This window comes from Leucopleurus acutus, assembly GCF_964270905.1.
Source record: "Leucopleurus acutus genome assembly, chromosome: 15".
Lineage (NCBI taxonomy): Eukaryota > Metazoa > Chordata > Mammalia > Artiodactyla > Delphinidae > Leucopleurus > Leucopleurus acutus.
In genome coordinates, this window is record NC_139157.1 from 9,382,560 (window position 1) to 9,409,451 (window position 26,892).

At 38.6% G+C, this 26,892-nt stretch overlaps 1 protein-coding gene across 3 annotated transcripts in view; it reads left to right on the forward strand.

Moving 5' to 3' along the window:
- Positions 1–26,892, forward strand: part of SERAC1 (serine active site containing 1) — an 86,203-nt gene that overhangs the window by 50,534 nt on the left and 8,777 nt on the right. For all 3 annotated transcript variants that reach the window (XM_082855814.1, XM_082855812.1, XM_082855813.1), the window contains 7 exons: positions 1,014–1,145; positions 2,856–2,977; positions 3,973–4,101; positions 15,054–15,167; positions 17,005–17,167; positions 24,433–24,583; positions 25,883–26,024. In XM_082855814.1, the coding sequence (XP_082711940.1) occupies positions 1,014–1,145; positions 2,856–2,977; positions 3,973–4,101; positions 15,054–15,167; positions 17,005–17,167; positions 24,433–24,583; positions 25,883–26,024 (953 nt within the window). The remainder of the gene's footprint in view (positions 1–1,013; positions 1,146–2,855; positions 2,978–3,972; positions 4,102–15,053; positions 15,168–17,004; positions 17,168–24,432; positions 24,584–25,882; positions 26,025–26,892) is intronic.

Consider the following 26,892-nt stretch of genomic DNA (forward strand, 5'->3'; position numbering starts at 1 on the left):
TTTCAAAATTTAAAATTTGTTAGAAAATCACTCCCATGCTTTCTCATAATGAGAATATTGCATCAAAAATGTAGATTTCACAATCAGACAAATCTGCATTGTGAAACTAGCTATAAAAGAGCTGACCTGATCTCTTTAAAAAGTTGGCATCATGAAAAAAAAAGGTGGGAAAACTTTCTAGAATTAAGATACTAAAGAGACTTAATCAAATCCTGCTTTATAAAAAACCAGCTCTAAAGATATTTTGAAGACAATTGGAAAAATTTGAATATAGAGTTGGAATGAATTTTAGATGATTTGGAAGATTTTTGTTAGTATTTTTGGGTGTTAAAATGGCATTGTGATTATATAGGAGAATGCAGGCTTATTCTTAGGAGATGCATGTTGAACTATGAAAGGGTGGAATATCATTATTTCTGCGCCTTTCTTTCACATAGTTCAGAAAAAAATACACAATCATCCTGGGGAATTCCCTGGTAGTCCAGTGGTTAGGACTTCACGCTTTCACTGCTGAGGGCCCAGGTTCGATCTCTGGTTGGGGAACTAAGATCCCACAAGCCATGCAGCATGGCAAAAAAAAGAAAAAAAAAATACACACACTTCCATATAGATTAAGCAAATATGGCAAAATAATAACATTTATTAAATCTAGTTGTGGTAAGCATGTGGATGTCAATGTCAATTGGATGTCAATTATTCTTTTAATCTATCCCATATGCTTGATGTTTCTCATAATAAAAAGTTTTTTAGGGAAAAGGAGCCAAAAAAAAAGATCTCATTGTGAAAGCAACATAATATATAAAACAAAAGCACATACAAAATATATGTAACAAATAAAACAACGTAATATGACAGAACTGAGAACAAACCTATCAGTCATTATCAACACCTGGAGATGGATATAACTTTCCTATTGTAGATTTAAAATATTTATAAATTACTGTCTTAAATGTGAGGATGAAAATGTTGTTTTAACTGTTCACATTGTCTTTTTTTTTTTTTTTTTAACAAAGACACCTTTAGTACAATTGACATAGAAGATCATGAATGTGCTGTGTGGCTGCTCCTGAGGAAAAGTAAGTCCGATGACAGAGCAGCACGACTGCAGGCTGTGCAGGAAATGGCAGAGACCCGTCACTGGCATGGTAATGAAACCATCTGAACACATGGCACACCGTCAGCTAGCTCTTGATTTCTGATGTAAAAGAGAAGGGAAGGAGACACTAAGGAAGGAAAATAATTCAGGAAATATTAATATATGTAAAAAATATTTTCAAAAAACTTTAAAAGAAACTCTAGTGATAGAGAAAGTGTAAAACCTGCTGGCCTGGTAGTCATATTGTGTTTGGTAAGAACACCCTCAAGATATATTTGTATAACTTTCTACCAGAATGAACTTTTACTTGATTGGAGAAACTCTTGATTCTGATAGTTATGGCCTAATGTGTCTGTGTTTTTTTTGGTTCTTATTTAATAAAATATATTTTAATTGCTGGCTGCATCAAAGTTACATTTGCATTCACGTTGACAGTCTATTTGGCTTTAATACTAATACTTGGTCAAATGTGCCTAATTTGCGTGTGTATATTTGTTTTTTAAGGAAGATTTTAAATATTTAGTTGTATTTAAAATCGCAAGTTCTGCAGTAAAAGTACATGAGCAAGAGATCAGATCTGCTCTGAGTACGGGGGCTAAAGTACACTTTGTTAGTAGAGTCATCTTGTAAAAATGGGTAAACAAAAAAGAATGCTTTCAAAGAAAAATTTAGTCTCAGAATAAGATCTCTGTCTTCATACAAGTTAATTAGTTTGATTGAGTGGTGGCTATAATAATTTGTAATGTAAAAATAAGCTTATTTAATGCGAGTGGAGACTTAGAATAAAAATCTGATCTGTTTCAAAATCTGCCTTCCAGGACTCCATTTCAGACTTCTACTGTATCAGAAAAATCAAAGTTGGAGCCCTGGCATGTAGATTTTTTAAAAGTTCCCCACTTGATTCTGAAGAACTCACCCAAGTTATATAGTGCTATTATTAAAAAATGTCTCCTTCAGTGGCTGCAGTTTTTTTTGATACATGTCCTTAGTCCATTTGGAATGCTATAACAAAATACCTTAGACCGGGTAGCTTATAAACAACAGAAATCTATTTCTCACAGTTTACTGGAAGCTGGGAAATATAAGATCTGGGTGCCAGCAGATTCTGTGTCTGGTGAGGATTGAGGGAGCTCTCTGGGGTCTCTTTTATAAGAGCACTAATCCCAGTCATGAGGGCTCCACCATCTTGACCTAATAACCTCACAAAGGTGCTACCTCCAAATACATTGGGGATTAGGTTTCAACACATGAATTTGGGAGGGACACAAACATTCAGTCTATAGCAATACATAAAGAATGGAATGGTGAAATCATGAAGGCTAAAACAAAGTACTACTGTCTGGAACCTCAGATTATTCATGGGCTTCATGGAATGTCAAACACCATGTAGGTAGCAGGGGATGACAGATTTAAACAGAACTCAGGTTTTTTGAGTAGTGATCAAAATAGCTTTTGGATGCTGGAATTTTTTTTTTTTAAGGAGAAGTTAAATTGGTTCTGACCTATCAGTTTTCACATTTGAGGTTTATTTTTTTCAAAAAGGTTAGTTTGTGATATATCTAGATATATGTTGAGAATTATGAGATCAGTCATGGAAATGTTGGATATTTAGCTTACGGTATTGTAAATGCAGTTGCAGTTAAAAAAAAAACTGGGAAATTTTGAATTACAAACTTGTCGTTTAAAAGTTAAGTTGTTCATTTAACCTTTGAAACAGCCATAAGCTAATTTGGGTACTCGCAATATACTTTTACAATAGATTACCAGTATAGGATAATTGCTCAAGCCTGTGATCTGAGAACTCTTATTGGTCTGGCACGAAGCAAAGATAGTGATCTTCGTTTTTTTCTCTGCCCACCTCCTTTGCCATCTTTAAAAGAAGTAAGTAAATAAAATAATCCAGTGAGTAAAAAATGTTTAATATATCATCTTCACTTTGGGTGCAAAATAACCATTCAAAAAGCAGTTTGTTGGCTACTTGTCACAAGCAGGTAAACTAGGGTTTAAACCTGCAATTGTAGTTTCCATTCCAAGATTTCTTGATTCCACAGGAGGTGCTATTTCTCCTAAATTATTTTCCCCTATGTGGAGTTGGGAGTCTCTCTACACCAGAGGGTGGCTTCTTAGCATATCAGCATCCATAAATTGGTCCTTTGTTCTAAGGTTGCTATAGAACAGTTTTTCTCAACACTGCTGACATTTTGGGCCAAATAATTCTTTGTTGTTGGAAGCTGTTTTGTACACTGTAGCAGCATCCCTGGCATCTACTCATTGGATGACAGTAGCACCCCTGAGTTGTAACAACCAAAAATGTCTCAGATAGTGCTGAATATTTCCTGGGGTGCAAAACAGTCTCTGGAGAACTACTACATATAGATATTAATGTACTAATATACATGGATATTAATTGTTAACTACTAATATAGATATTAGAGCATGTTCCTTGAGCGCTTTTCTCAGACTTTTCTAGAAAATGAAAATCTGAAAACTTGCAATGCGTTTTTGAAAAATAGAAAAACAAATTATTCTAGATATTAGTTATTAGAAAAATCAGATGGGAACAAGTTCTGCATATTAAAAAGCCAGCTTTAGTTAGAAAGAATGTAATAATTCATTTTGAGTCAAGATGTGAAGTAGCCTATGAGGTGAAAATCTTGAGCTATGCTTTGCAATAGGTCTTGCAGATTGAGTTAGCAGACATGAAAGTATAGAATTCAAAATTAAATGATTCTCTGCTTACCAGGGTGGTGACTGTTTTCAAGACTAAAAGTACTGATTTACCTCTCCTGTTTTGTTTTGGCTTTATTCTTTGGGTACTTTTTGTTATACTCAATTGTGGAGTTTAATTATGAAGAATTTCTTTTCCTTTATTTCAGGATTCTTCCGTTGAAGAAGAGCTCAGACAGTTGCTGGCTTCTTTACCTCAAACAGACCTAGATGAGTGTATCCAGTATTTTACATCTTTGGCTCTGAGTGAAAGCAGTCAAAGTCTAGCTGCTCAGAAGGTTAGCTCATTTATTCATTCAGTAAATAGTTTTGAGTGCCCACTTTTCCAAGATATTGTGCCAGGGACTCGCACTTAGAACTTCAGAATAGTCATTCATCCGTGAACTGAATAAAGATACTGATTCCTGGTTGTGTGCCACACAATGGGCTAGGTGTTCAGTATAATGGGGAGACAGGTAAATAAACAAAGTCACAGAGTGTGTAAGAGAGATACAGGTTACTCTAAGAGCCCATCACTCTGTTTAAACCATAATTCAAAAAGAGTCATGTACCAAAATGTTCATTGCAGCTCTATTTACAGTAGCCAGGAGATGGAAACAACCTAAGTGTCCATCATCGGATGAATGGATAAAGAAGATATGGCGCATATATACAATGGAATATCACTCAGCCATAAAAAGAAACGAAATTGAGTTATTTGTAGTGAGGTGGATGGACCTAGAGTCTGTCATACAGAGTGAAGTAAGTCAGAAAGAGAAAGACAAATACTGTATGCTAACACATATATATGGAATCTAAGAAAAAAAAAATGTCATGAAGAACCTAGGGGTAAGACAGGAATAAAGACACAGACCTACTAGAGAATGGACTTGAGGATATGGGGAGGGGGAAGGGTAAGCTGTGACAAAGTGAGAGAGTGGCATGGACATATATACACTACCAAACGTAAAATAGATAGCTAGTGGGAAGCAACCGCGTGGCACAGGGAAATCAGCTCGGTGCTTTGTGACCACCTAGAAGGGTGGGATAGGGAGGGTGGGAGGGAGACGCAAGAGGGAAGAGATACGGGAACACATGTGTATGTATAACTGATTCACTTTGTTATAAAGCAGAAACCAACACCATTGTAAAGCAATTATACTCCAGTAAAGATGTAAAAAAAAAAAAGACCATTTTAAAAAGGCTTCATAGGGGGCTTCCCTGGTGGCACAGTGGTTGAGAGTCCGCCTGCCGATGCAGGGGACGTGGGTTCGTGCCCCGGTCCGGGAAGATCCCACACGCCGCGGAGTGGCTGGGCCCGTGAGCCATGACTGCTGAGCCTGCACGTCCAGAGCCTGTGCTCCGCAGCGGGAGAGGCCACAACAGTGAGAGGCCCGCGTACCACAAACAAACAAACAAGAAAGGCTTCATAGGAAGTACTCTGAAGTCGCATCTTGAAGAATGAATAGTAATTGACAAGGCTTTAAAATATTACCTCTATGTTGGTGATGCCTAAATTCAATATCTCTAGCCCTGTGTTCTCATCTAAGCTCTAGATTTGAATATTCAACCTCCTTCTTGACGTCTCTACTTGGATGTGTAATAGGCATCCCAACTTTACATGCCAAACCCACCCACACTCTGCAAAGCTCTTCCTCCTCTACTCTTTTTCATTTTGGTAGAGGGCAGAGCACCCACCTAGTTGCTTAAGCTAAAGCTTAGGAATTCTGGATTCCTTTCTTCCAGGTTCACCTAATCAGCAGTTACTGTGAGCTGTTCCTTCAAGTATACCTTGAATCCCTTTGTCTCACCACCTTCACTGTAGCCACTTACTCCTGGCCACCATCATCTCTTCTTCGTAGTGTCCTGTTCATCTTGCTTTCTCTTCTTCCTTTCATTTAAAAATAATTTTAGAGTCTCTTTCATAGTCTTTTATTATTTCAGTTTATTGGGGGTTAATTCCTGTTTGTGGTGGCACAGACTCCCCCTTATGTTACATTGTAGATTAACATGTGTTAATCATTTTTACTGTGAGCTTATCTTTAGCCAGATTGATTGTTTTCTATGGGAGTCCCAAGCACCTCAGATTCTAAATTTATCTCTACAGAGCAGTTTTTGTGTTTGCTTCTTTTGGATACCCTAGGAGTTCACTGTTAGGGACTAGTTTTTTATATTGATTCCTTAGTTTGGAATTTCTGTAGCACATAGGTAGTATAAATTCAGATATATCTATGGATGGCAGAGTCTTAGGATTGTGATTTCTCACTCAAAGCCCCAAGCAGAAACAGGCTTCTTGTTGCTTTCATGGGCTGCTGGGCAGAGTTTTTCTAGACTTTCTTATAGACAAGGAGGCAATCTTTCCAAGGTTCTGCCTTTATATAGGGATCTCAAATCTAGCTCCCATAGAATGTGAGACTCAAAACCACACCTTCTGCACTGAACAAGTGTTAAAAGCCTATTCTGAGGTGCCTGCAGGAATTTTACATCATCAGCTATGTGCTTATCGCTTCTGCTGAATGTTCTGTTTTCAATTCTAGCACCCAAGGGTTTCCCTTTATTTATTTTTATTTTCTTTAGAGCTTGATTTTGTTTTATTTCATTTTTTTAAAAGATTTATTTATTGTTTATTTTATTTATTTTTGGCTGCATCGGGTCTTAGTTGCGGCACGCGGGATCCTCATTGAGGCATGCAGGATCTCTCATTGAGGTGCGTGGGCTTCTTCTCTAGTCGTGGCTTGCAGGTTTTCTCTTCTCTAGTTGTGGCATGCGGGCTCCAGGGCACATGGGCTCTGTAGTTTGTGGCGTGTGGGCTGTAGCTGAGGCACACGAGCTCAGTAACTGTGGCGCGCGGGCTTAGTTGCCCCGCGGCATGTGGGATCTTAGTTCCCTGACCAGGGATTGAAGCCGCGCCCCCTGCATTGTAAGGCGGATTCTTTACCACTGGACCACTAGGGAAGTCCCTGCGCTTGACTTTGTTTTAAAATAGCTTTTGTTATTTATTTATTTATTTATTTTTGCTGCACGTGGGCCTCTCACTGTTGTGGCCTCTCCCGTTGCGGAGCACAGGCTCCAGACGTGTAGGCTCAGCGGCCATGGCTCACGGGTCCAGCCACTCCGCGGCATGTGGGATCTTCCTGGACCTGGGCACGAACCCGTGTCCCCTGCATCAGCAGGCGGACTCTCAACCACTGCGTCACCTGGGAAGCCCAGATTTTGTTATATTTTATTAAACATGTTTGTCATGGGAGGTGCTCACCATGTCAACTAAAGAAAAACACACAACCTAAAGTTGTGAGTTAAGTTTTATTCAGGGGACCTTACTTAGGACTGTAGCCCAGGAAACAGCGTCTCATATAACTCTGAGGAACTGCTCCATAGAGGTAAGGGAGGAGCCAGAAATATTGAGTTTTGTTGGAAAAAAAAGCCACGTAGTTGAACATCATAGATTACTGCTAATCACAAAGAACAGACATCTCAAGTTAATGATTTTATGTAGGGGAAGATGCAAGAATCTGGGCTCACTGAAATTATTCCTTCGGTATGTACCTTAATCATCTAGGGCCAGTATTGAGCACAGAATCTTTCACGTTTCCCTCCGTCCTGAATTCCCCTCAGGCACACAGTGGGTGGGGGTGCTGCCGTGGCTGAAGGCTTGATGGCAGGCGCATTGTTTGTTTTCTGTAATGGCAGGCTACGTTCTTTGTCCACAACTGGAAGCCAAGTTCACCATCTTGCTGGATCCAGAAAGCTTCCTTATCGCGTCTCCATCACCTCTGTGAGCTGCAGACACCACATCAACCTCTAGCCTCCAGTTTACCTCTCCAGTTCTGTGTCCTCACAGCAGCCAGGGTGACGTTTTAAAAACACAAGTTAGATCCAGTCATACTCCTGCTTGAAGCCCTCCAAATGGCTTCCCATTACATGTTAAGTCTGAGCCCTTTACTTTTTGTGATCCAGGCATGGACTGGCCCTTGTTTACTGCTGTGCCTGCCCCTGGGGGTGGTGAGAAGATTGACAGGAAGGTGCCACTAGACACAGTTACAGAGTGTAAAGTTTGTTTGGTGGCAAGGAGTCTGAAAACTGAAGGAAACCATGCATTAGGTGAGGAAGGCAGTGTCTGCAGTGTCATCAGAGCTCTGAGTGCTCCACGGGGAAGCTCCACTCCTTTGGAATAAGGCTGCCTTCATATGGGAAAAGGCGCCCCTTCTGATGGAGGTGTTGGTGTTCTCTCCCCGCATCTCTTACTCCCATTGACTAGATGTAAATACCTGGCAGACAACTACCCACACACAGCAGAGGGCTTCTGAGTGAATCAAAGCAGCGTCCTAGGCGTAGCATCCTAAACAGACTCCAACTCCGGCCCGCCCGAGGGTGAGTACTGAATGCCATTATTCTTGTGGTACCATTTCAGCAAGACTTTTGTCTTCGTAAAATATCTCTTATATCTCTAAGAGAAATCAAAACAAATTATAATCACTATTACTATAATAACTAATCAACTCAGTGAGGAGAAAGTATTTTATCAGCAAAACAAATAGTATTTTACATTCTTTTACCAATTGAATTGCCAACTAAAAATTGGTACTCGCCATCTGCTTCTACAAGGATTAAGTCACTGGCCACTGCAGCCACTGACCATCAACACAGCCTGAAAGGAGTTCAGGGCGGAGATTGGGAATGAGGTGCTCGGTGCTCTGGGAAAAACTGGCAGAACAGGCCTTCAGATAGTTAGACATTTTCAGGAGAAGATTTTATGAGCCCAGGTTCTTGCATCTCCTCGTATCTAGAAAAGCACTGAAATCGTTAGCGGTGATAACTGCTCTTCGTGACGAGCAGCAAGCCTCGGGCAACATGTGTGCTTGACAGCACGTCCCCCCTTCTCTAAAATCATACACAATACTGACCTTTCCCCCGACCTCTTCGGAGCACTTCCTCCAAGCTGTCTGAGACGCTGTCTCCCTGGGCTATAGTCCTCATTTTGCCCCAAATAAAACGTAACTCACAACTCTCATGTTGTTCATTTTTTTCAGTCAACAGAATGATTTGTCTTTTCCTCATCTCTGTTTTTATGAAAAATTCGGGACATATCAGTAGATATGACTTCTCTAGTATACTTTTTATAATTCCTCCTTTCGACCGTGTCTTGGAGTCGCTCCAGTGAAGTGTAGTCATTGTTTTCCTTTTGATGCTCGGAGCGCCACTGCCTGGCCACCAGAACCTGTTCCTTAGGCTGACCTCATTATCCTTTTAAATTCCATCCCCAAGGTGGCAGTGAGAGCACCTTTGTTTTCTGAGAGTAAGATGTCCCCGGCTCTTCTTGATTCTCCTGCCCTACAAAAGCGTCAGCTGCTCCTGCAAGGCATCCCACCCACTGCCCTCTCCCACTGCTGTCACTCACTTCTCTCCTCGCTCCCGTGCCAGAGCTCCTGGTACCTGGCCTGATGTTCCTCATTTTCAGCACAGAAGATGTTCTGCTCATTACTATTCAGTTACCATCCCTCTGCCTTTGATAGTGTTCTGTCACCTTCTACAGTGTTTCCTTACCTTTTGCTAAGTGAAGAGGAGAGTGGTTGAATACACTATGCCACTTCTTTTCTGCCCAGAAGTCATGGCCTCAGCCTGCAGTTTAAAGAAGGAGTACATCTTTAGTTAGTTTAATATTGAAATAAATGTTTAATTTCAATTCTGAGGTTCCATCTCATCAGATCAGTAAGCAACTCCATCGTAGTTACTCTTATTTCCCCACCCCCTCCCCAGTTGAGTCAGGCTCTGGATTTTTTTATATGCCAGTAAGTTGGGGATGAAGGAGTGGGAGGGGCATCCATCTGGCTTTTAGTGATCTGATCAGTTTATGACAAACCTGTCCCGTGATAATCCCCAGGCTCCCTTCAAGTGGAGTGAGCTGCTTCTGTACAAAACTGCTCACGTGAAGAGCTTCCTCTGGGCTTTAGCAGATAGCCTACAGTTATGATCGGGTTTAGAGCAGGGCTTCTTAATCTCTGTACTCCCAAAGTTGCATCCCTTTGGTGATTTGGTAAAGTCTATGAACTCATTTCTAGATGCATAAAATACAATTCATAGCATTACGTGGGAAACCAATTATATTGAAATATTGTTATCAAAATAAAAAACTTGTAATATAATTAATATATGTACTTCAATTTCAAACTTAAAGAATTGCAACAATAATACATTTCACTAGATTTGCCAATTATTCATATTTTATCCCATTTGTTTTATCATTCCCCATTTACTCTCCCTCTTTCTATAGATATATTTTTATATGTCTATTTACACACATTTGCTGTTTCCACCCTGAACCTTTTGAGAGTTAGATGCAGTGTCGATTTTAGGTCACCAGTGTGAGAATGTGCAGTTGGCATGCAAAGGAACGATGAGCACAATGTTCCTTTCAGATAGCTGCAGCAAGTGATATGTGGTGGGGAAATAGCTGCGCTTTCTGTTGAGAGACACAGACTGCAGCTGTTTCTGTGGTTTATTGTCTGTGTTTATAATTGAATACAATGAAAAATTTTAGTTAAGTGTTAGGAAGATAAAGATATAATTTTTTCCCAGCCAAGCTTACTTCCTCTCTCCCCTGAATTCTATCTACCCAGACCCTTAAGGATGACCTGGGTTACAAACTCATGCTTTACAATGAACGTCATTTACGCCGTTAGTTTGCACAAGTTGCAGAGCTCTAAGGTTGTAATTTTTTATGAAGAAACACAGAGATTAGCTCTCACACATATTAAAACAAAGGGACCCACAACCACAGCTAGAAGCAGTATCAAAACTCCCCATCCTCCCTGCGCCCCACCCACCCTGGCAGTGATTTGCCTTCCCTCCTTTTATTCTTTCTGTTCATTGGGAGAACTGGGTCAGTGAGAGTGAAAGCACTTCTCCCACATCTGTCACCTCCTCCCACATCTAAAGCCTTGGTAGCTGTCCAAGATCTGCCTGGGAATTTGTTGACTGCAGTTCTGGTGGGAGGTCGGGGGACAGGCCAGGGTGGTCCTTGGTCTTCTACTATCCCAGATATAACTATCAAGATCGCTCCTTCTTTGATGTCAGGATCCGGGTTTCAGTCTTGTTTTGGTTTTTGTTACCATCTGGACACTCCCCATCAGTCAGCTTGTCTCCAGTTTCAGCATTGGTTAGAGGACCTCAGGTGAATGTGACCTAGAGCCTAAGGATGCAACCAGGGATGCAGACGTTTGGACATTTTAGATTGTGATTTCTTTTTGATCTAATGTGGCAAACTGCCTGGAGTCAAGAGAACAATGGGTATGGTGCATTGAAATGATTTCCCATCATAAAGCTTCTGTGGTCTTGGCTAAGGACAATCCAGCTAAAATCTTGCATTTCTAGTATTATCATCTTCCCTTGTAATTTCCCAGAGTCTCTCTGAAATCAGCTAAGCCATTAAGGTCTGAAGTCCTTGCATCAAGACACTTCTAACATCCATCTGCATAAGTATAGCAATGGGTTGTGATTGAGAGGAAGATGCCAATAGATGGGGTTTAAGGATGGGAGATTTCTTTAATGCCAGAGGATTTGGAAACCTACAGAGATGCTTACACAAAACAGGAGACTATGCAGCTTGCTTTCAGAGGGATGGATAGGCTTCCAAGGTTCTGCAAGTTCCTCATGATGTTCAGCTGCGCAGATCAAGGATTCCTTCTGTTGGGATGAACCCATCATTGTCATCTGCGAATTCCCTGTACCTTCCCTCCTTCCGACTTTGGTTATGGGTAAATCTGCTCATCCGGTGTAAGTAACAGAGACAAAGCAAACCCAGCTCATTTCTAAGTGTTTGTAGGAGAACAGATCATTATTTTCAGACATTGCGTCTCTTAGCAGGCCTCAGCCTCAGCTTGCCTGACTCTGTTTCTTTACCACCTTTCTGGCCCTCCCCTCCCCTCCCTCCCTCATGCACACTGCACCAGCCACACTGGCCTTTTCTTTCCATTCCCTAAACTTGCTCATTGTGTATCTACTTGTGTTCCCTCTGCCTGGACTGCTTTGCCACCGGCTTGTCACATGGCTGCCTCCTTCTTGTCCTTCAGATCTCTGCTTGTCAGCTCCTCAGAGAGACCTTCCTCTTTATCTCAAATGTTTGTTGCATTTATTGCCCTTCATAGCATTATTCCCATTCTGTAACTATTTTATATATTTATTTGCTTGCTTATTTGTTTTTCTCTTCTGTTTTCTCTTTCTTCTGATTTCTCTTATAATCTCCCCAGTACCAAGTACAGTACCCCAGACACAATATGCTCTCAATAAATATTTACTGAATAATGAATGGATGAATCATGACATTGCTAAAAGAGCCAGCTGTACACAAACTTATATATACTTAAATAACAACTGGCATATTTCTGTTGTGAGTCAAAGCATTTGTGTATGACAAAGAAAAAACAGAGATAGCTCTAAGGGTTATGTTTAATTGGAAGGTAGATTATATGGTAAGAAAATACCTATTATGTATTAAATTATTTGGCTGGTATAAACCTGTTGAAATGCATTGGAAAAATACCACGTTAACTCATAGTAACGTGTCTCTGAGTATCATAATAAGAAAATGATAAGTAAAAAGCTTTGTTATACACCTATAATTCATATATAATATGGATATAAGTTCTTTACTAACTTGATTAGTTGACATTTCCTTTTATGCTTTTATTATTATCGTTTCCTTTTGATTTTTATGCCTTACCCATTATTATTTCTTTTAACATTGTCACTCTCTCTGCCTCTTCCTCTGGATTTCTTTGATCCTTAAGAAATTGTTTTTCAGTATATCTTAATCCAGTGATAAAGAAGCAGTACCCATGTATATTGACTTTTGTGTTAGGGGTTATAAAATACTTTGTATGATCACACTATGAATTTATACATTTTATTTATTGCTTTTTGCTTATGCTTCTTACTGCCACACAATTTGGCAGTTCATAAATAACTTAAAGCTTTGCCAACAAGGATAAAATTGGAACTGCACTCTTATATCCCACTTTAAAAATGATCAAGAAAAATGAAAATCCTGGATCATTTTTCTCTTCCTTCTCCCTGTTCTTTCCTTGGAACATTTAGGTTGGAAAGAGGTCAGATGATTTGAAGCTGTGATGTAAGGAGAGGGGTTTGGGGGAGGCAGGTTGTGGTGGTAGGTTTTTAAGAAAAATTTCCCACCCCCCAAAGCCCACCACTCCACCTTCTACCCTTATCTCTGCTGGAGGAGGCAAGGACTGTCAATGAGTTAGTCCTTCCCAATCCTCCATTTATTTTATTTTATTATTTTAAAATTTTATTTATTTAATTTATTTATTTTTGGCTGCATTGGGTCTTTGTTGCTGCACACGGGCTTTCTCTAGTTGCGGCAAGCAGGGGCTACTCTTCATTGCAGTGCGGTGGCTTCTCTTATTGCAGAGCACAGGATCTAGGCACGTGGGCTTCAGTAGTTGTGGCTCATGGGCTCTAGAGCGCAGGCTCAGTAGTTGTGGCACATGGGCTTAGTTGCTCTGCGGCATGTGGGATCGTCCCGGACCAGGGCTCGAATCCATGTCCCCTGCATTGGCAGACAGATTCTTAACCACTGCGCCACCAGGGAAGCCCCCAGTCCTCCATTTAAATAGCATGAATCTTTGAGATCCAAGCATGTTTAAACTCAGAAAAAAAGAAGATTATTATATCAGAGAAGACAGCATGAATAAGAATTATAGAGTGGCCAAACATTTTGAACATTTACTAGCTTTACTGAACCATGAACCCTATAAATTAACTCAGAATGCAGAAACTTATGGACTGTATTTCCTACAGGAAACACTGGGCTTTATATATACATTTTTGAAAGACACTACCTTGTAGTTGTCCTCTTTTGCCAGCAGGTGGTCTGTGTGCACACAATTATGACCCCTAGTTCAAATACAAAGCGCTTCAAAAGAAGATACAGTAATAAATCTTCCTTGTATCTCCCCACCCCAATATACACATGTAGTTAACACACTTTTTTACACAAATGGTAGCATATGGTACACACCCTCTGCTCCTTCTTTTTCTCACCTAAGGGTTTATCTTAGAGAGTGATGTGTATCAATATATGAAGAGACTCACATAGCATTCCGTTGTATAATTGTACCATCCTTTATTTAACCAACCCCCTATTGAAGGACATTAGGGAGCTTCAATCTTTTGTTCTTAACAAACAAAGCTGCAATGAACAAACTTGTACCTATATCACTTTGCCAGTGTGTGAGTGTCCTGTAGGATAAATTGTTGAAGGGCATGGGCACTTGTAATTTTGACAGCCGTCGCTAAATTGTCCTCCATAGAAGTAGCCCGTTGATATTACCAGCAGCAGGGTAATGAGAACGTCTTATTTCTGCACCTGTCTGATAGATGTAAAATATCCTTTCTTATCTATTTTAGAGGCATTTAGAGCAACATGACTGTTGCTCATTTTTCTATAGCCTCGTTGGTATTTTTCACTGATTTTTAGGAGATTATTGCATGTTACTGACCTGTGGTTAATAGTTGAAATTTTCTTTTCCCCATTTATTCGTATAATATGTTTTAATATCTATTAAGACTAGTCCCCACTACTCTTCTGTTTCATAATTTTCCTAACTCTTCTGTTTATTCTTCCATGTGAACCTGAATTTCAATTTAAGAAAAATTAAAAGCTCTCTCTCTTGTTTTTCTGGCCGCGCTGCGCAGCCAGGGGCTGAACCCGACCAGGGACTGAACCCAAGCCATGGCAGCAAAAGCTCCGAGTCCTAACCACTGGACTGCCAGGGAATTCCCTTTTTTTTTTTAAATTAAAAGCTCTCTGATCATTGTTATCATTGTCTTTATTTTAAATTTTTCCAGTAATGCCTTTTCTGTTATTTTGATTGATAGATTTTTAAGTAGACTCAACTGGCATAATCTGACACTAGAACATTTGTTTGGCTCTGGGCTTTTCTTACTGGTCAAGATTTATGTGTTAGTCTCCATACTTTCAGATAAGAGGACACAGAGGAAAGAATTGAGAAAGTCTCAAAGACTGCTCTCTTCTAAGAATAATTCCATATGTTTTCTAGTCTAGCAACAGTTTGCATAATGAAAGTTCCCTGTAAGTTTCCAGAATATTTTGAGTCTTACATATTAGTTCTTTCTAATACTGTATATAGTACAGAGGTTTTTTTTTTTTTTTTGTCAAACAAAAAATATTAGACACTTTTTTCACTAAGAATTTTAATTATCTCACTTTCAGGGTGGTTTATGGTGTTTTGGAGGAAATGGACTTCCTTATGCTGAAAGTTTTGGAGAAGTTCCTTCAGCTACAGTGGAAATGTTCTGTTTGGAAGCTTTAGTAAAACATTCTGAGGTAATTTACATTTTCAAAATATGGTTTACTTTTTATGATCACATTGAAAAAATTATGCATGTTGGTTCATTCAAGGGAAATAATTTTCATTTTTTATAAAAGAAAAAAAAGCTTTTCGCTTGTTTTTAAATTTCTGCTTTTTTCTCAATTGTCAGAATTGATAATCATGATTTAGCACCAATACATGAATTTCACTTTTGCTAAGTATTTCTAAAAATGGATTTAATCTTAATTGCTCATAAAGCAACCTGTTGTCTAAATACGGCATTCACCTTTGTGTTATGCTGTCTTGCATTACCTTTCTCAGATAATTTTTACAAGTAATATTACCAGGGAGTTAATTTCCAGTAAAATATCTGCGAAAGATGTGTTAAGATAGAAAAAAGGTAAATACTTGGAAAAAGTATTTATTTGACCATAGTCTTGATTTTTAACCACAGCATACATATGTCAATGATTAAAAAAAAAACTTGGCATTATGACAACTTTTCTATCATCATAGTTTGATTTTAAAAAGAAAAAAGCAACAAACTTTGTGGTGCTCAAGCATCAGTGCATAAAAATCATCCAGGAAGCATGTTAAAATGCACATTCCTGCTCACAGTTAGCAGTTGTAATTTAGTAGATGTGAGGTGGAGTCCAGGAGCTTGCATTTGTAACAGGCATCCCTGGTGAGGCCGATGTAGTTGGTTCGTCCCACATCATGAGAAACACCATCCTAGAGGTTCTAAACGCTCCAGTTTAATTGGGAACCATTAGACGTGGCACAAAAGCATGGTGCTCTCTGGTCATCTCAGTTCCCTCGGGTGGAATCAGGAATCGAGCACAAAGCAGTCGTTAGTGTGGTAACACACTAAAAAGGGAATGTGGGAAAGTAAGCTTGATTTTTTTGTGACTTATGACTGATTTCTGAAACAATAGGTACATCTGCAGTAGAATGTCCAGTGCATGGAATGTAATAGTTACCTTTCCAGAAACTTCTCAACATATTAATATCTCACTTGATATATGTCTAAAAGGCATACTTTTTAAATGCATATAAAATGTGGTAAAATTTAATAAAAATTTAGAGAGTGAAAATCATTGCATATACATGACATGATATCACATAAGTGATATAAGTGATAAAACTAAGTGCTGGGGAGAGGCAAGGCTGTGCTAGTGACGTTGGCAGACTGTAATGGCTTGTTGATCAGTTATGTCACCTTACCTTAATGTATATATTTCCTTTGGCTTTCTTTTATCTCTTTTCTCCATTAAAAATTCACATCCCTCTTTCTTTCTTTTTAATTTTTACTTGATCTTCCTCTTTAAAAAAAAATTCCAACTCTTGAATTTTAGGAGAGCCCCATAGCTGTGGGCTTGTGTGGGGTAGTGTGTAGGGCCACAGATGTTGCTTATCTCTATATGGGAGTTCTTGTAGGCAGAAGCAAAATGTGCCACTTACACAGGGGGATTATTTCCTGTTATCAGGTGGCAGATTTCTCAAGGTAGAGAACCTTTTAAGGTAGTTTCAAGCCAGTCAAAGTATCAGTATAAATTGAAACAATTCTGTAATAATGACATTGTAGTTACATCCAACCAAGAACTAAGCAGAATAACTTTAAGAATAAAAATGTCACAAGTCCTAGTGGCCTTAATTTTTCAGTGATTTTAAAGCACTTCCCACACAGATAGGGGTTTGCTTATTTATTTGAGCTGAGCTGAGAGTTTTGGGGGGGTCTCTCTGGGTCTCTTCCTTGAGCAGGAGCCACCTGGCTGCCCACCAGCATGCTGTGTCACCTGGTTAGTGAATTTGTGCAACATAAAGTGAGCTTTCATTAATTTATTGTGCTAGATACCCACACATTGTGATAAAATTGAAGCAAATGGAGGCTTACAACTACTGCAGAGGCTGTACCAACTTCACAAGGACTGTCCTAAAGTACAGAGAAATATAATGCGTATCCTTGGAAATATGGCTTTGAATGAACATCTTCATTCTACTATAGTTCGCTCAGGTAACAACTTTACATACCGAGTATTTTGGATCCAGTCCTTTGTTTTTCTCCCACCTCCACCCCTCATTCATGCTACGCTAATTTTTCAATAGGCTTAAGACTTTGCTTAGGGTTAGTTTTGGGTCCTTAGAGCATGTCATTTTAGAAGGGCAAGGAATTGCTTGAGACGTGGGTAGTCCACACCTAAGATAATCAGTGTGTGGACAGTCACAGGAGAGCAGTTTTTGCCATGATGACCATCTAATTGTTTATATTATCTTTTATATGATCTGGTTAACCAAGAGGCATAGTAAGACTAAAAAGAATCCACTGTATAATTGATTTTCCCCCTTGCAACTAATAAACCACCTGTGGGGAAGTACTTCAGATGAAAATTCCTGCCTGATCCAGTCTTTATCATGATGGTTGCACAATGGTGATTTTCCAGCTGCAGCATCCCTTCCTCGTTTACTTTTCAGCATCTGGCATTCTACTGTAAGCAAGAGCTCTTCCCTCTCACTCCCTTCTCTCTTTCCTTCCTTTCTTCCCTCTCCTCCCTCCTCTCCTTCTCTCTCCCTCCCTCCCTCCCTATCAGTATGGGCACATGGTTTCCTATTTTTTAATAGTTTACCACTTATTATTGTACTTAAAAATTTGATGCCAGATTGTCTCAGCTTTGGTTAGTAGGAGCCCGGCAAATTGGCTCCTGTGTCCTTTGATATGCCCACATCATTTGGGGAGGCATTCCTTACTTTCCAGTATAACAAGATGTTCTAGGCTCATTTGTTCAAAGAATCCTGTTTCCTTTTAGTAGAGAATGAATTTTAGAGACCAAGATCTGGGTACTGTCTAGCTGTGCTTATTGCTCCTGGGGTGTCTTTGCTTCTGGGCTCTTTCAGTGGAAAAAGCAGGGTGATATATACAAATATATGTATGCATATACACAAATAAATATACATACCTATGTGCACATATACATGCATATGTTCAACAATATTTATTAGAAACGATGAATTTACATTTTTTTCTTGTATCACTCTGTTTTTGTTTTTTTTTTAATTTACATTTAAGAGTGTCTTGATCAGCAGAAGTTTTTAACTTGCTGAAATCTGATTCGGGGATCAGCAGACTTTTCTATAAAGGACCACTTACTGTATTGGTTTAATTTGTTCCTCTTTTTTTATGGATTATTAAGGTAAAAACTTAGATCACTGATTTTAACCTTTTTTCTTGTTTCAGTTCATCTGTTGCTGTGTAACAGACCACCCTAAAACTCACTGGTTAAAACAGCAGCCATATATTTTGTTCATGAATCTGAAATTTGGGCAAGATTCAGTAGACAGGGCCTTTATGTGCTATATGCAGCATCAGCTGGGCAGCTCAGCTGTGAGATGGAGGATACATTTTGAAGATTGCTCGTGCACATGGCTTGCAAATTGGTACTGGTTCTCAGCTGGGAGCTCAGCCGGGGCTGGGGGCACTGGCTTCTTTCAACACTCGCCTTGGGCTTCCTTAAAGCCTGATGGCTCGGTTCCAAGGGCAAATGTTCCAAGAGAGAGACAGGTATAAGCTCTTTTGCCTTTTATAGTCAAGCACTGGAAGTAAGTTTTGCCATGATCTATTGATTAAAAGTTAGTCACCAAGGCTAGCTCATATTTGAGGAGAAGGGATTTAGAAGGGGTTTAGACCCATCACCTCTTGATGAGAATGGTGTCAAAAGAATTTGAAGACGTGTTTTAAAGTCATTACAGTTATTTTCTAATATAGGTATTTAGAGCTGTAAATTTCCTCTAACCTGCTTTAGATGCATCCCTCAAATTTTGGATATATTGTATTTTCATCATTATTCAGTTTGAAATATTTTCTAATTTCCCTTATGATTTCTTCTTTGTCTCATGGGTTACTTAAAAGTATGCTGCATAACTTACAAATATTAATGGCTTTCTAGATGTCGTATGTCTTTGATTTCTAGTTTAATATTCCATGCATTCAAAGAACACACCCTGTAAGATTTTAGTTTTTGGAAATGTGACACTTATTTGATGGCCCATTTTATGGTCTATCTTGGTGAATGTTCTATGTGCACTTGAAATGAAGGAATATTCTGTAGTTGTTGGATGAAGTGTTCTATACATAACAGTTCAACCAAGTTGGTTGATCATATTATTCAAATCTTCTCCAGATCTTTACCGAGTTTTGTCTAGTTTAATGAATTACTGAGACGTGTTAAATTCTTCAACTGTGATTGTGAATTTGTTTCTCCCTTTAGTTCTATCAGATTTTTCTTCCTTGTGAAATGTTCATTTTTTTATTATTAAGTATTGTCTCTATCACTGGTAATACTCCTTTTCTTCAAGTCTGCTTTGTCAGGTATTAAAATAGCCATACTGGCTTTTTTTTTTATGCTTGCTGTTTGCATTGCATATCTTTTGTCTTTTTCCCTTCTTTTGCTTTCATTTTTCTGCGACTAAAAATAAGTACGTCTCGGGCTTCCCTGGTGGCGCAGTGGTTGCGAGTCCGCCTGCCGATGCAGGGGACACGGGTTCGTGCCCCGGTTCGGGAAGATCCCATATGCCGCGGAGCGGCTGGGCGCGTGAGCCATGGCCGCTGAGCGTGCGCGTCCGGAGCCTGTGCTCCGCAACGGGAGAGGCCACAACAGTGAAAGGCCCGCGTACCGCTAAGAAAGAAAAATAAATAAATAAATAAATAAAAAATAAAAATAAGTACGTCTCTAAGACAGCACATACTTGCATCTTTTTTAAAAAGTTCAGCTTGATAATCCCTTTTAATTGAAGTGTTTTGTCTCTTTAGCTCTAATGTAATTATTGATAGTTTGGTTGTGTCTGTTGTCTTGCTCTTGCAATTTGTCCCCTCTCTGGTTTTTGTTTCTTTTTTTCTCCTTTACAGTCTATCTTAAATGCATATTATACCATTTTGTATATAACGTGAGAGTCTCACAACAGTATAATTCAGTTTATACACTCTGCCATCCTTTGTGGTATTGTCATAATTATAGACCGTAATATGTTATAGACCACATGTTATAGACCTCACAATATGTTGTTGTTATTTTTGTTTTAACAGTCAAGTGGTATTTAAAGAACATAAGAAAACTTTTTATTTACATGTTTATAATATACAGCGCTCTTCCTTCTTTTCTATCTAAATTTGTGCCTGATATTATTTCACTTCATCCTAAAGACCTGGATCTGCTGGCAACAAATTCTGTCACCTTTCATTTTCTGAAAATGTCTTGACTTTGCCTTTATTTTATTATCCAGGGAAAGGTTATTTTCCATGGATAAAGAGTACTTTGTTGACAGTGTGTTATTTTTTTCTGTCAGCACTTAAAAAATATCATTCCATTCTCTCTCTTTTTTTTTTTTTTTTTGACCCAAGCCGAACATCAACCTTTTATTGATAACAAAGCAGCAATTTGGGGGCATGTTTCCAAGACACCAAGAGCAGGCTTCTGTCCCCATGCTCTGTGTGTGTGTGTGTGTGTGTGTGTGTGTGTGTGTTGTCTGATGAGAAGTCTCTTCTTATGTCCACTTTTCTTCTCTTATATGAAATGTGTCTTTTTTCCTGTCTTCTTTTTAGATTGTCAGCAGTTTGACTATGAAGTGCCTAGTCTATTTTTATATTTATCTTGCTTGGGGTCTACTGAGCTGACTGAATCTGTGAGTTGATGTTTTTGAGCAAATTTGGAAACTTTCCAGCTTGTCTATCTTTAGATATTCTTTTTTTTGTCCCTTTTTCTCTCTTCTTTCCTCTTGGGACTTCAATTATGTATATTAAATCTCTTGATTCTGTTCCACAGGTCATTGAGACTCTGTCCATGTCTTTCCCAAAATTTTTTTTCTCTGTGCTTTACCTTTCTTTTTTCAATGTATTTTTAAATTGAGGTATAGCTGAAGTTTCAGGTATACAACATACTAATTCACAGTTTTTAAAGATAACACTTCATTTATAGTTATTGTAAAATATCAGCTATATTCCCAGTGCTGTACAATATATCCTTGTAGCTTATTTATCTTATACATAGTAATTTGTACCTCTTAATTCCATACCCCTATCTTGCCCTTCCCCCCTTCCCTCTCTCCACTGGTAACTGCTAGTTTGTTGTTCTCTGTATCTGTAAGTCTCTTTCTTTTTTGTTACGTTCGCTAGTTTATTTTTTAGATGCCGCATATAAATGATATCATACAGTGTTTGTCTTTCTGTTGTATCATGCAGTGTTTGTGTTTCTGTTACCTGGCTAATTTCACTAAGCATAATACCCTCCAAGTCCATCCATGTTGTTGCAAATGGCAAAATTTTGTTCTTTTTATGGCTGAGTAGTAGTCCAGTGTGTGTGTGTGTGTGTATACACACACACACACACACACACAATATCTTCTTTACCCAGTCATCTACTGATGGACACTTAGGTTGCTTCCATATCTTGGCTATTGTAAACAGTGCTTCTATGAACATTGGGGTGCATGTATCTTTTCAAATTAGTGTTTTAGTTTTATTTGGATATATACCCAGGAATGGAATTGTGGGGTCATATGGTAATTCTGTTTGTAGTTTCTGAGGAACCTCCATACTGTTTTTCACAGTGGCTGCACCAATTTACGTTTCCACCAACAATTTAGAAGCGTTCCATTTTCTCCACATCCCTGCCAGTATTTGTTAGCTGTGTTCTTTTTGATGGTAGCCATTCTGACAGGTGTGAAGTGATAATCTCATTGTGGTTTTGATTTGCATTTCCCAATGTTGAGCATTGTTTCATGTACCTGGTGGCCATCTGTAAGTCTTCTTTGGAAAAATGTCTATTCCTGTCTTCTGCCCATTTTTAAATCAGGTTGTTTTGGGTTTTTTTGATGTTGAGTTGTATGAGCTGTTTATATATTTTGGATATTAACCCCTTATGGGTCATATCACTTGCAAATGTTTTCTCCCATTCAGTAGGTTGTCTTTTCGGGTTTTTTTTGCAGTACGCGGGCCTCTCACTGTTGTGGCCTCTCCCATTGCGGAGCACAGGCTCCGGACACGCAGGCTCAGTGGCCATGGCTCACGGGCCCAGCTGCTCCACAGCATGTGGGATCTTCCTGGACCGGGGCACGAACCCGTGTCCCCTGCACCGGCAGGCAGACTCTCAACCACTGCACCACCAGGGAAGCCCTGTCTTTTCGTTTTGTTGATGGTTTCCTTTGCTGTACGAAAGCTTTTAAGTTTAATTAGGTGCTGTTTATTTTTGCTTTTGTTTCCTTTGCCTTAGGGGACAGGTCCAAAAAAAATATTGCTATGATTTATGTCAAAGAGTATTCCACCTATGTTTTCTTCTAGGGATTTTATGGTTTCAAGTCTTACATTTAGGTCTTTAATCCATTTTGAGTTTATTTTTGTATATGGTGTAAGAAAATGTTTTAATTTCATCCTTTTACATGTAGCTGTCCAGTTTCCCAGCACCACTTATTGAAGAGACTGTCTTTTGTCCATTGAATATTCTTGCCTCCGCTGTTGTAGATTAATTGACCATAATTGTGTGGGTTTATTTCTGGGCTCTCTATTCTGTTCCACTGATCTGTATGTCTCTTTTTGTGCCAGTACCATACTGTTTTGATTAATGTAGCTTTGTAGTAGAGTCTGAAGTCAGGGAGCATGGTTCCTCCAGCTCTGTTTATTTTCCTCAAGATTGTTTTGGCTATTCAGGGTCTTTTGTGTTTCAATCCAAATTTTTAAATTATTTGATCTAGTTCTGTGAAAAATGCCATTGATATTTTGATAGGGATTGGATTGAATGTGTAGATTGCCTTGGGTAGTACGGTCATTTAAACAATATGAATTCTTCCAATCCATGAATACAGTATATCTTTCCATCTGTATGTGTCATCTTAGTTTCTTTCATCAGTGTCTTATATATAGTTTTCTGAGTACAGGTATTTTACCTCCTTAGGTAGGTTTATTTCTAGGTATTTTATACTTTTTGATGCAGTGGTAAATGGTAAGTGGTAAGTGGTAAATCCTTAATTTCTCTGACAGTTCATTGTTAGTGTATAGAAGCAACAGATTTTTGTATATTAATTTTGTATCCTGCAGCTTTATTGAATTCATTGTTGAACTCTAGTAGTTTTTTTGGTGGCACCTTAGGATTTTTTTATGTATAAAGTATCAAGTCATCTGCAAACAATGACAGTTTTACTTCTTCCTTTCCAATATGAATTCCTTTTATTTCTTAATCTGATTGGTGTGACTAGGACTTCCAAAACTATGTTGAATAAAAGTGGAGAGAGTGGGAATCCTTGTCTTGTTCCTAATCTTAGAGAAAATGCTTTCAGCTTTTCACCATTGAGTATGATGTTAGATGTGGACTTGTCATATATGGCCTTTATTATGTTGAGGTATGTTCCCTCTATACCCATTTTTTTGGAGTTTTTGTCATAAATGGATGTTGAATTATTTTTATTATTATTTTTTAAAAATAAATTTATTTATTTTTGGCTGTGTTGGGTCTTGTTGCACATGGTCTTCTCATTGCGGTGCTTCTCTTGTTGCGGAGCACAGGCTCTAGGCATGTGGGCTTCAGTAGTTGTGGCTTGTGGGCTCTAGAGCACAAGAAACAGTTCTTCCAAACTGTTACATATAGAATGGATAAACAACAAGGTCCTACTGTATAGCACAGGGAATTATACCCAATATCCTGAGATAAACCATAATGGAAAAGAATATGAAAAAGAATGTATATGTAGGTATAACTGAGTCACTTTGCTGCACCGCAGAAATTAACACAACATTGTAAATCAACTATACTTCAATTTAAAAAAATGAGTTTTTCCTTCCTGAACCTCAGGTTTTATAAGTTTTTTGTCTGTCAAACAAGTTCATTATTAAGAAACTACTCACTCGTGTATTATTAAGGGCTGCTAATATGCCAATCAGAATGAAATAACTAGTGTTAACTCACTGAGTTTAATAATTTTTGCTAAAGCAAAATATGACATTTTCTTACCATTTATGGCCTCATCTCTAGTAATTACGACTTCTGTTAGATTTTCTAAATAAAGAAAATGGCTCTTAACCTTCGTTGAGATCCCTAAGGAGTACCTGGCTGGGGACATGATGGCATTGTGTTGTGGGACCCAGGGGGCCTTAGGGAAGAATGTAATTGTGGTGGTAGGGCTTTTTCTCGTAGACAGATGCTGAGGTTTGCCTTCCTCCCATCATTTTCAGCCTGAAAACCTCTCAATAGTCTGAGACGGATTAGTGCTGGTGTTTAGGGAATGTGTTCTTTTCACCAGGCTGGGTTTCGATACTGGTAGAAGCAATAAAGTCCCACCACATTATGGAGGCCTCACACGCCGCCAGAACCCTGGCTAATCTAGACCGAGAGACTGTGCAAGATAAGTACCAGGACGGCGTGTACGTGCTGCACCCCCAGTACCGCACAAGGTAAGAAGGCAGGGTAGAGCCGCTTTGTCCCTGTGGGGACGTAATGCTTCAAGGGCTTAATATTCTAACTTCTTTCTGCATAATTTAGATAAGTTAAATACCTTACAAATAAGTCAAATACCTCATTTACTGAAACAGTTTTCCCCTAATAACCTCAGAAGAATTGCAAGCTGTCGTGAAAGTATGGAACTAGCTAAATTACCAGGGTTATTTTATACCAGCGGCTTACCTTCAGGAAGGCTGCATTCACCTTTTATAACGTGTCTCACATAAACTCTGTAATGCATATTTCTTCTTTGTTTCATTACATTTTTCATGTAAATCTAAGTTATTAACTGATTAGGGTTGTAGAGGTTGATCTGGATGAGAAGGAGCTAGGACATTATTACATGCAGGCGACCAAATCAGCCTGGGCCTAGAACTCAAGGGACTAGAGAAAGCTTAGGCGAGGTTATAAATGCATGTATCAGAAGGAATAAGTTGTAATAAATTTGACTCATATTCCTTCTTAAGGTTATTTCATTTTTGTTTGTTTATTTTCTTAAGGTTATTTCTGGTCACTATTTCCAGTCGTATCATTGCTAAGACAATAAATATACCACAATGAAAAAATTACTCATTTCTTAGATTTTTGTCAGGCACTTTAATACCTCAGAAAATAGCAAGAACTTTTTTTTAACTTGAAAAATAGATTTCCTGGTTAATTCTAATTTGTAAATAAAATAATATGGTAATGTATTTTATATGTGTTACATAACTGGGTGTGTATTATAAATAGCTTGCAAGTAATATACTATTGCAATTTTTTTAAATGGCATATGCAAAGAAAGAATGTTACTTTAAAATCTCATTTGCTCTGTTTCTGATAAACATCATTTTCCTTGATAAAAATCTTTTTCATGCATACTGAGTTTGAAACTACACTAGCATATGATTTAATTTCTTAAATACTTTTATTGATTTGTGTAATATTCTCATGGAACTCTTTGGAGGGTAATCTATGACATCTGTCACTTCATTGATCACTAAGCGCATTACAGTTGATTTTGGTTGGTCTGCCTGCCTAGTTGTGTTTCCATCCTTACAGAGAGCAGTGAGCACACTGCATATATGTCTTTGCCAGAACTCCTTTAGGGCTCCTCAGCAAACCTGTGCTTATAAAGCTTGCCTTAATTAAGTTTATTTTATGTCATATAAACCTGCTAAAATAAGCACCATCCAAAGAGAGTGCTGTGTAGATTCTTATCAAAGTAATAATGCATTTTTTCTGCTTCTTTTAAAAACTCTCTCCCCTGTTAGTCAGCCCATTAAAGCAGATGTCCTGTTTATTCATGGCCTTATGGGAGCAGCATTCAAAACGTGGCGCCAGCAGGACAATGATCAGAATTTAACTGGAAAGGTTTCAGAGGATGAATCCAAGTATACAACATGTTGGCCCAAGGTAAGGAAGCGGCTACCTCTGGTAGGCCACCCTTATCCCGACACACTGCTGTGTCACCGGCCTTTAGAGTCCTCACTGTGACATGCTTACTTTTCTCTTTTTACTGGGATTTTTTTTCCATGCAGTTTTTCTTTTCCTTAGGGACACTTATAATATGTTACATGAACAACTGGGCTTATCACTCTGTGTTGTATAATTTACGGTACATTCTATGACTCTAAAAGAGTATTCTGTTAAGTAAAAAATGGGCAAAGGGCAAGGACCAGTAAAATAGTCCACTTCCGTTAAAAATATAATTCAAAAAATATATATATATAATTCAATAAATAATATATTAATAACAGCTGGCTAGTTCTGTGATTTTAATAATTATAAAATAGAAAGACTTTGAAGAAGTAATTCTGCTTTGGATTTCTTTGACATTATTTCTTCTAAAGAGCCTAAACTTTGGCATTAATTTATTGAATGAAATTTATCTAAAGCTCAGTGAAAATTGATGCTGTAAATATGTATAAATAGTTCCTGGGGCTTTGTCCCACTTCTGCTTATCCACCTTCACAAGGGCGTATCAGCAGAAAGAGTGGTTGGCACTCTTTCCCTGGTGACACTGAAATATGGAGATGACGATAAACCTCGGCTCCACAGAGACAGAACTGTAACTGTAATTAGTATCTGAGCTCTCAGGTCAGATCTCTAACCTCCGTCACACTCTTCTGTCTGTCCTGAGATCACAGCTTTCTATTAAATGCTTTCAAAAAGCCAATTTGATCTAGACTCCAAAAACAGGCCCTGCTTTTGGCTATAGCAGATTAAAATTGAGAATATTCTCTTGAAACCTGCATAGACCTTATGCAATATCACCTTATGA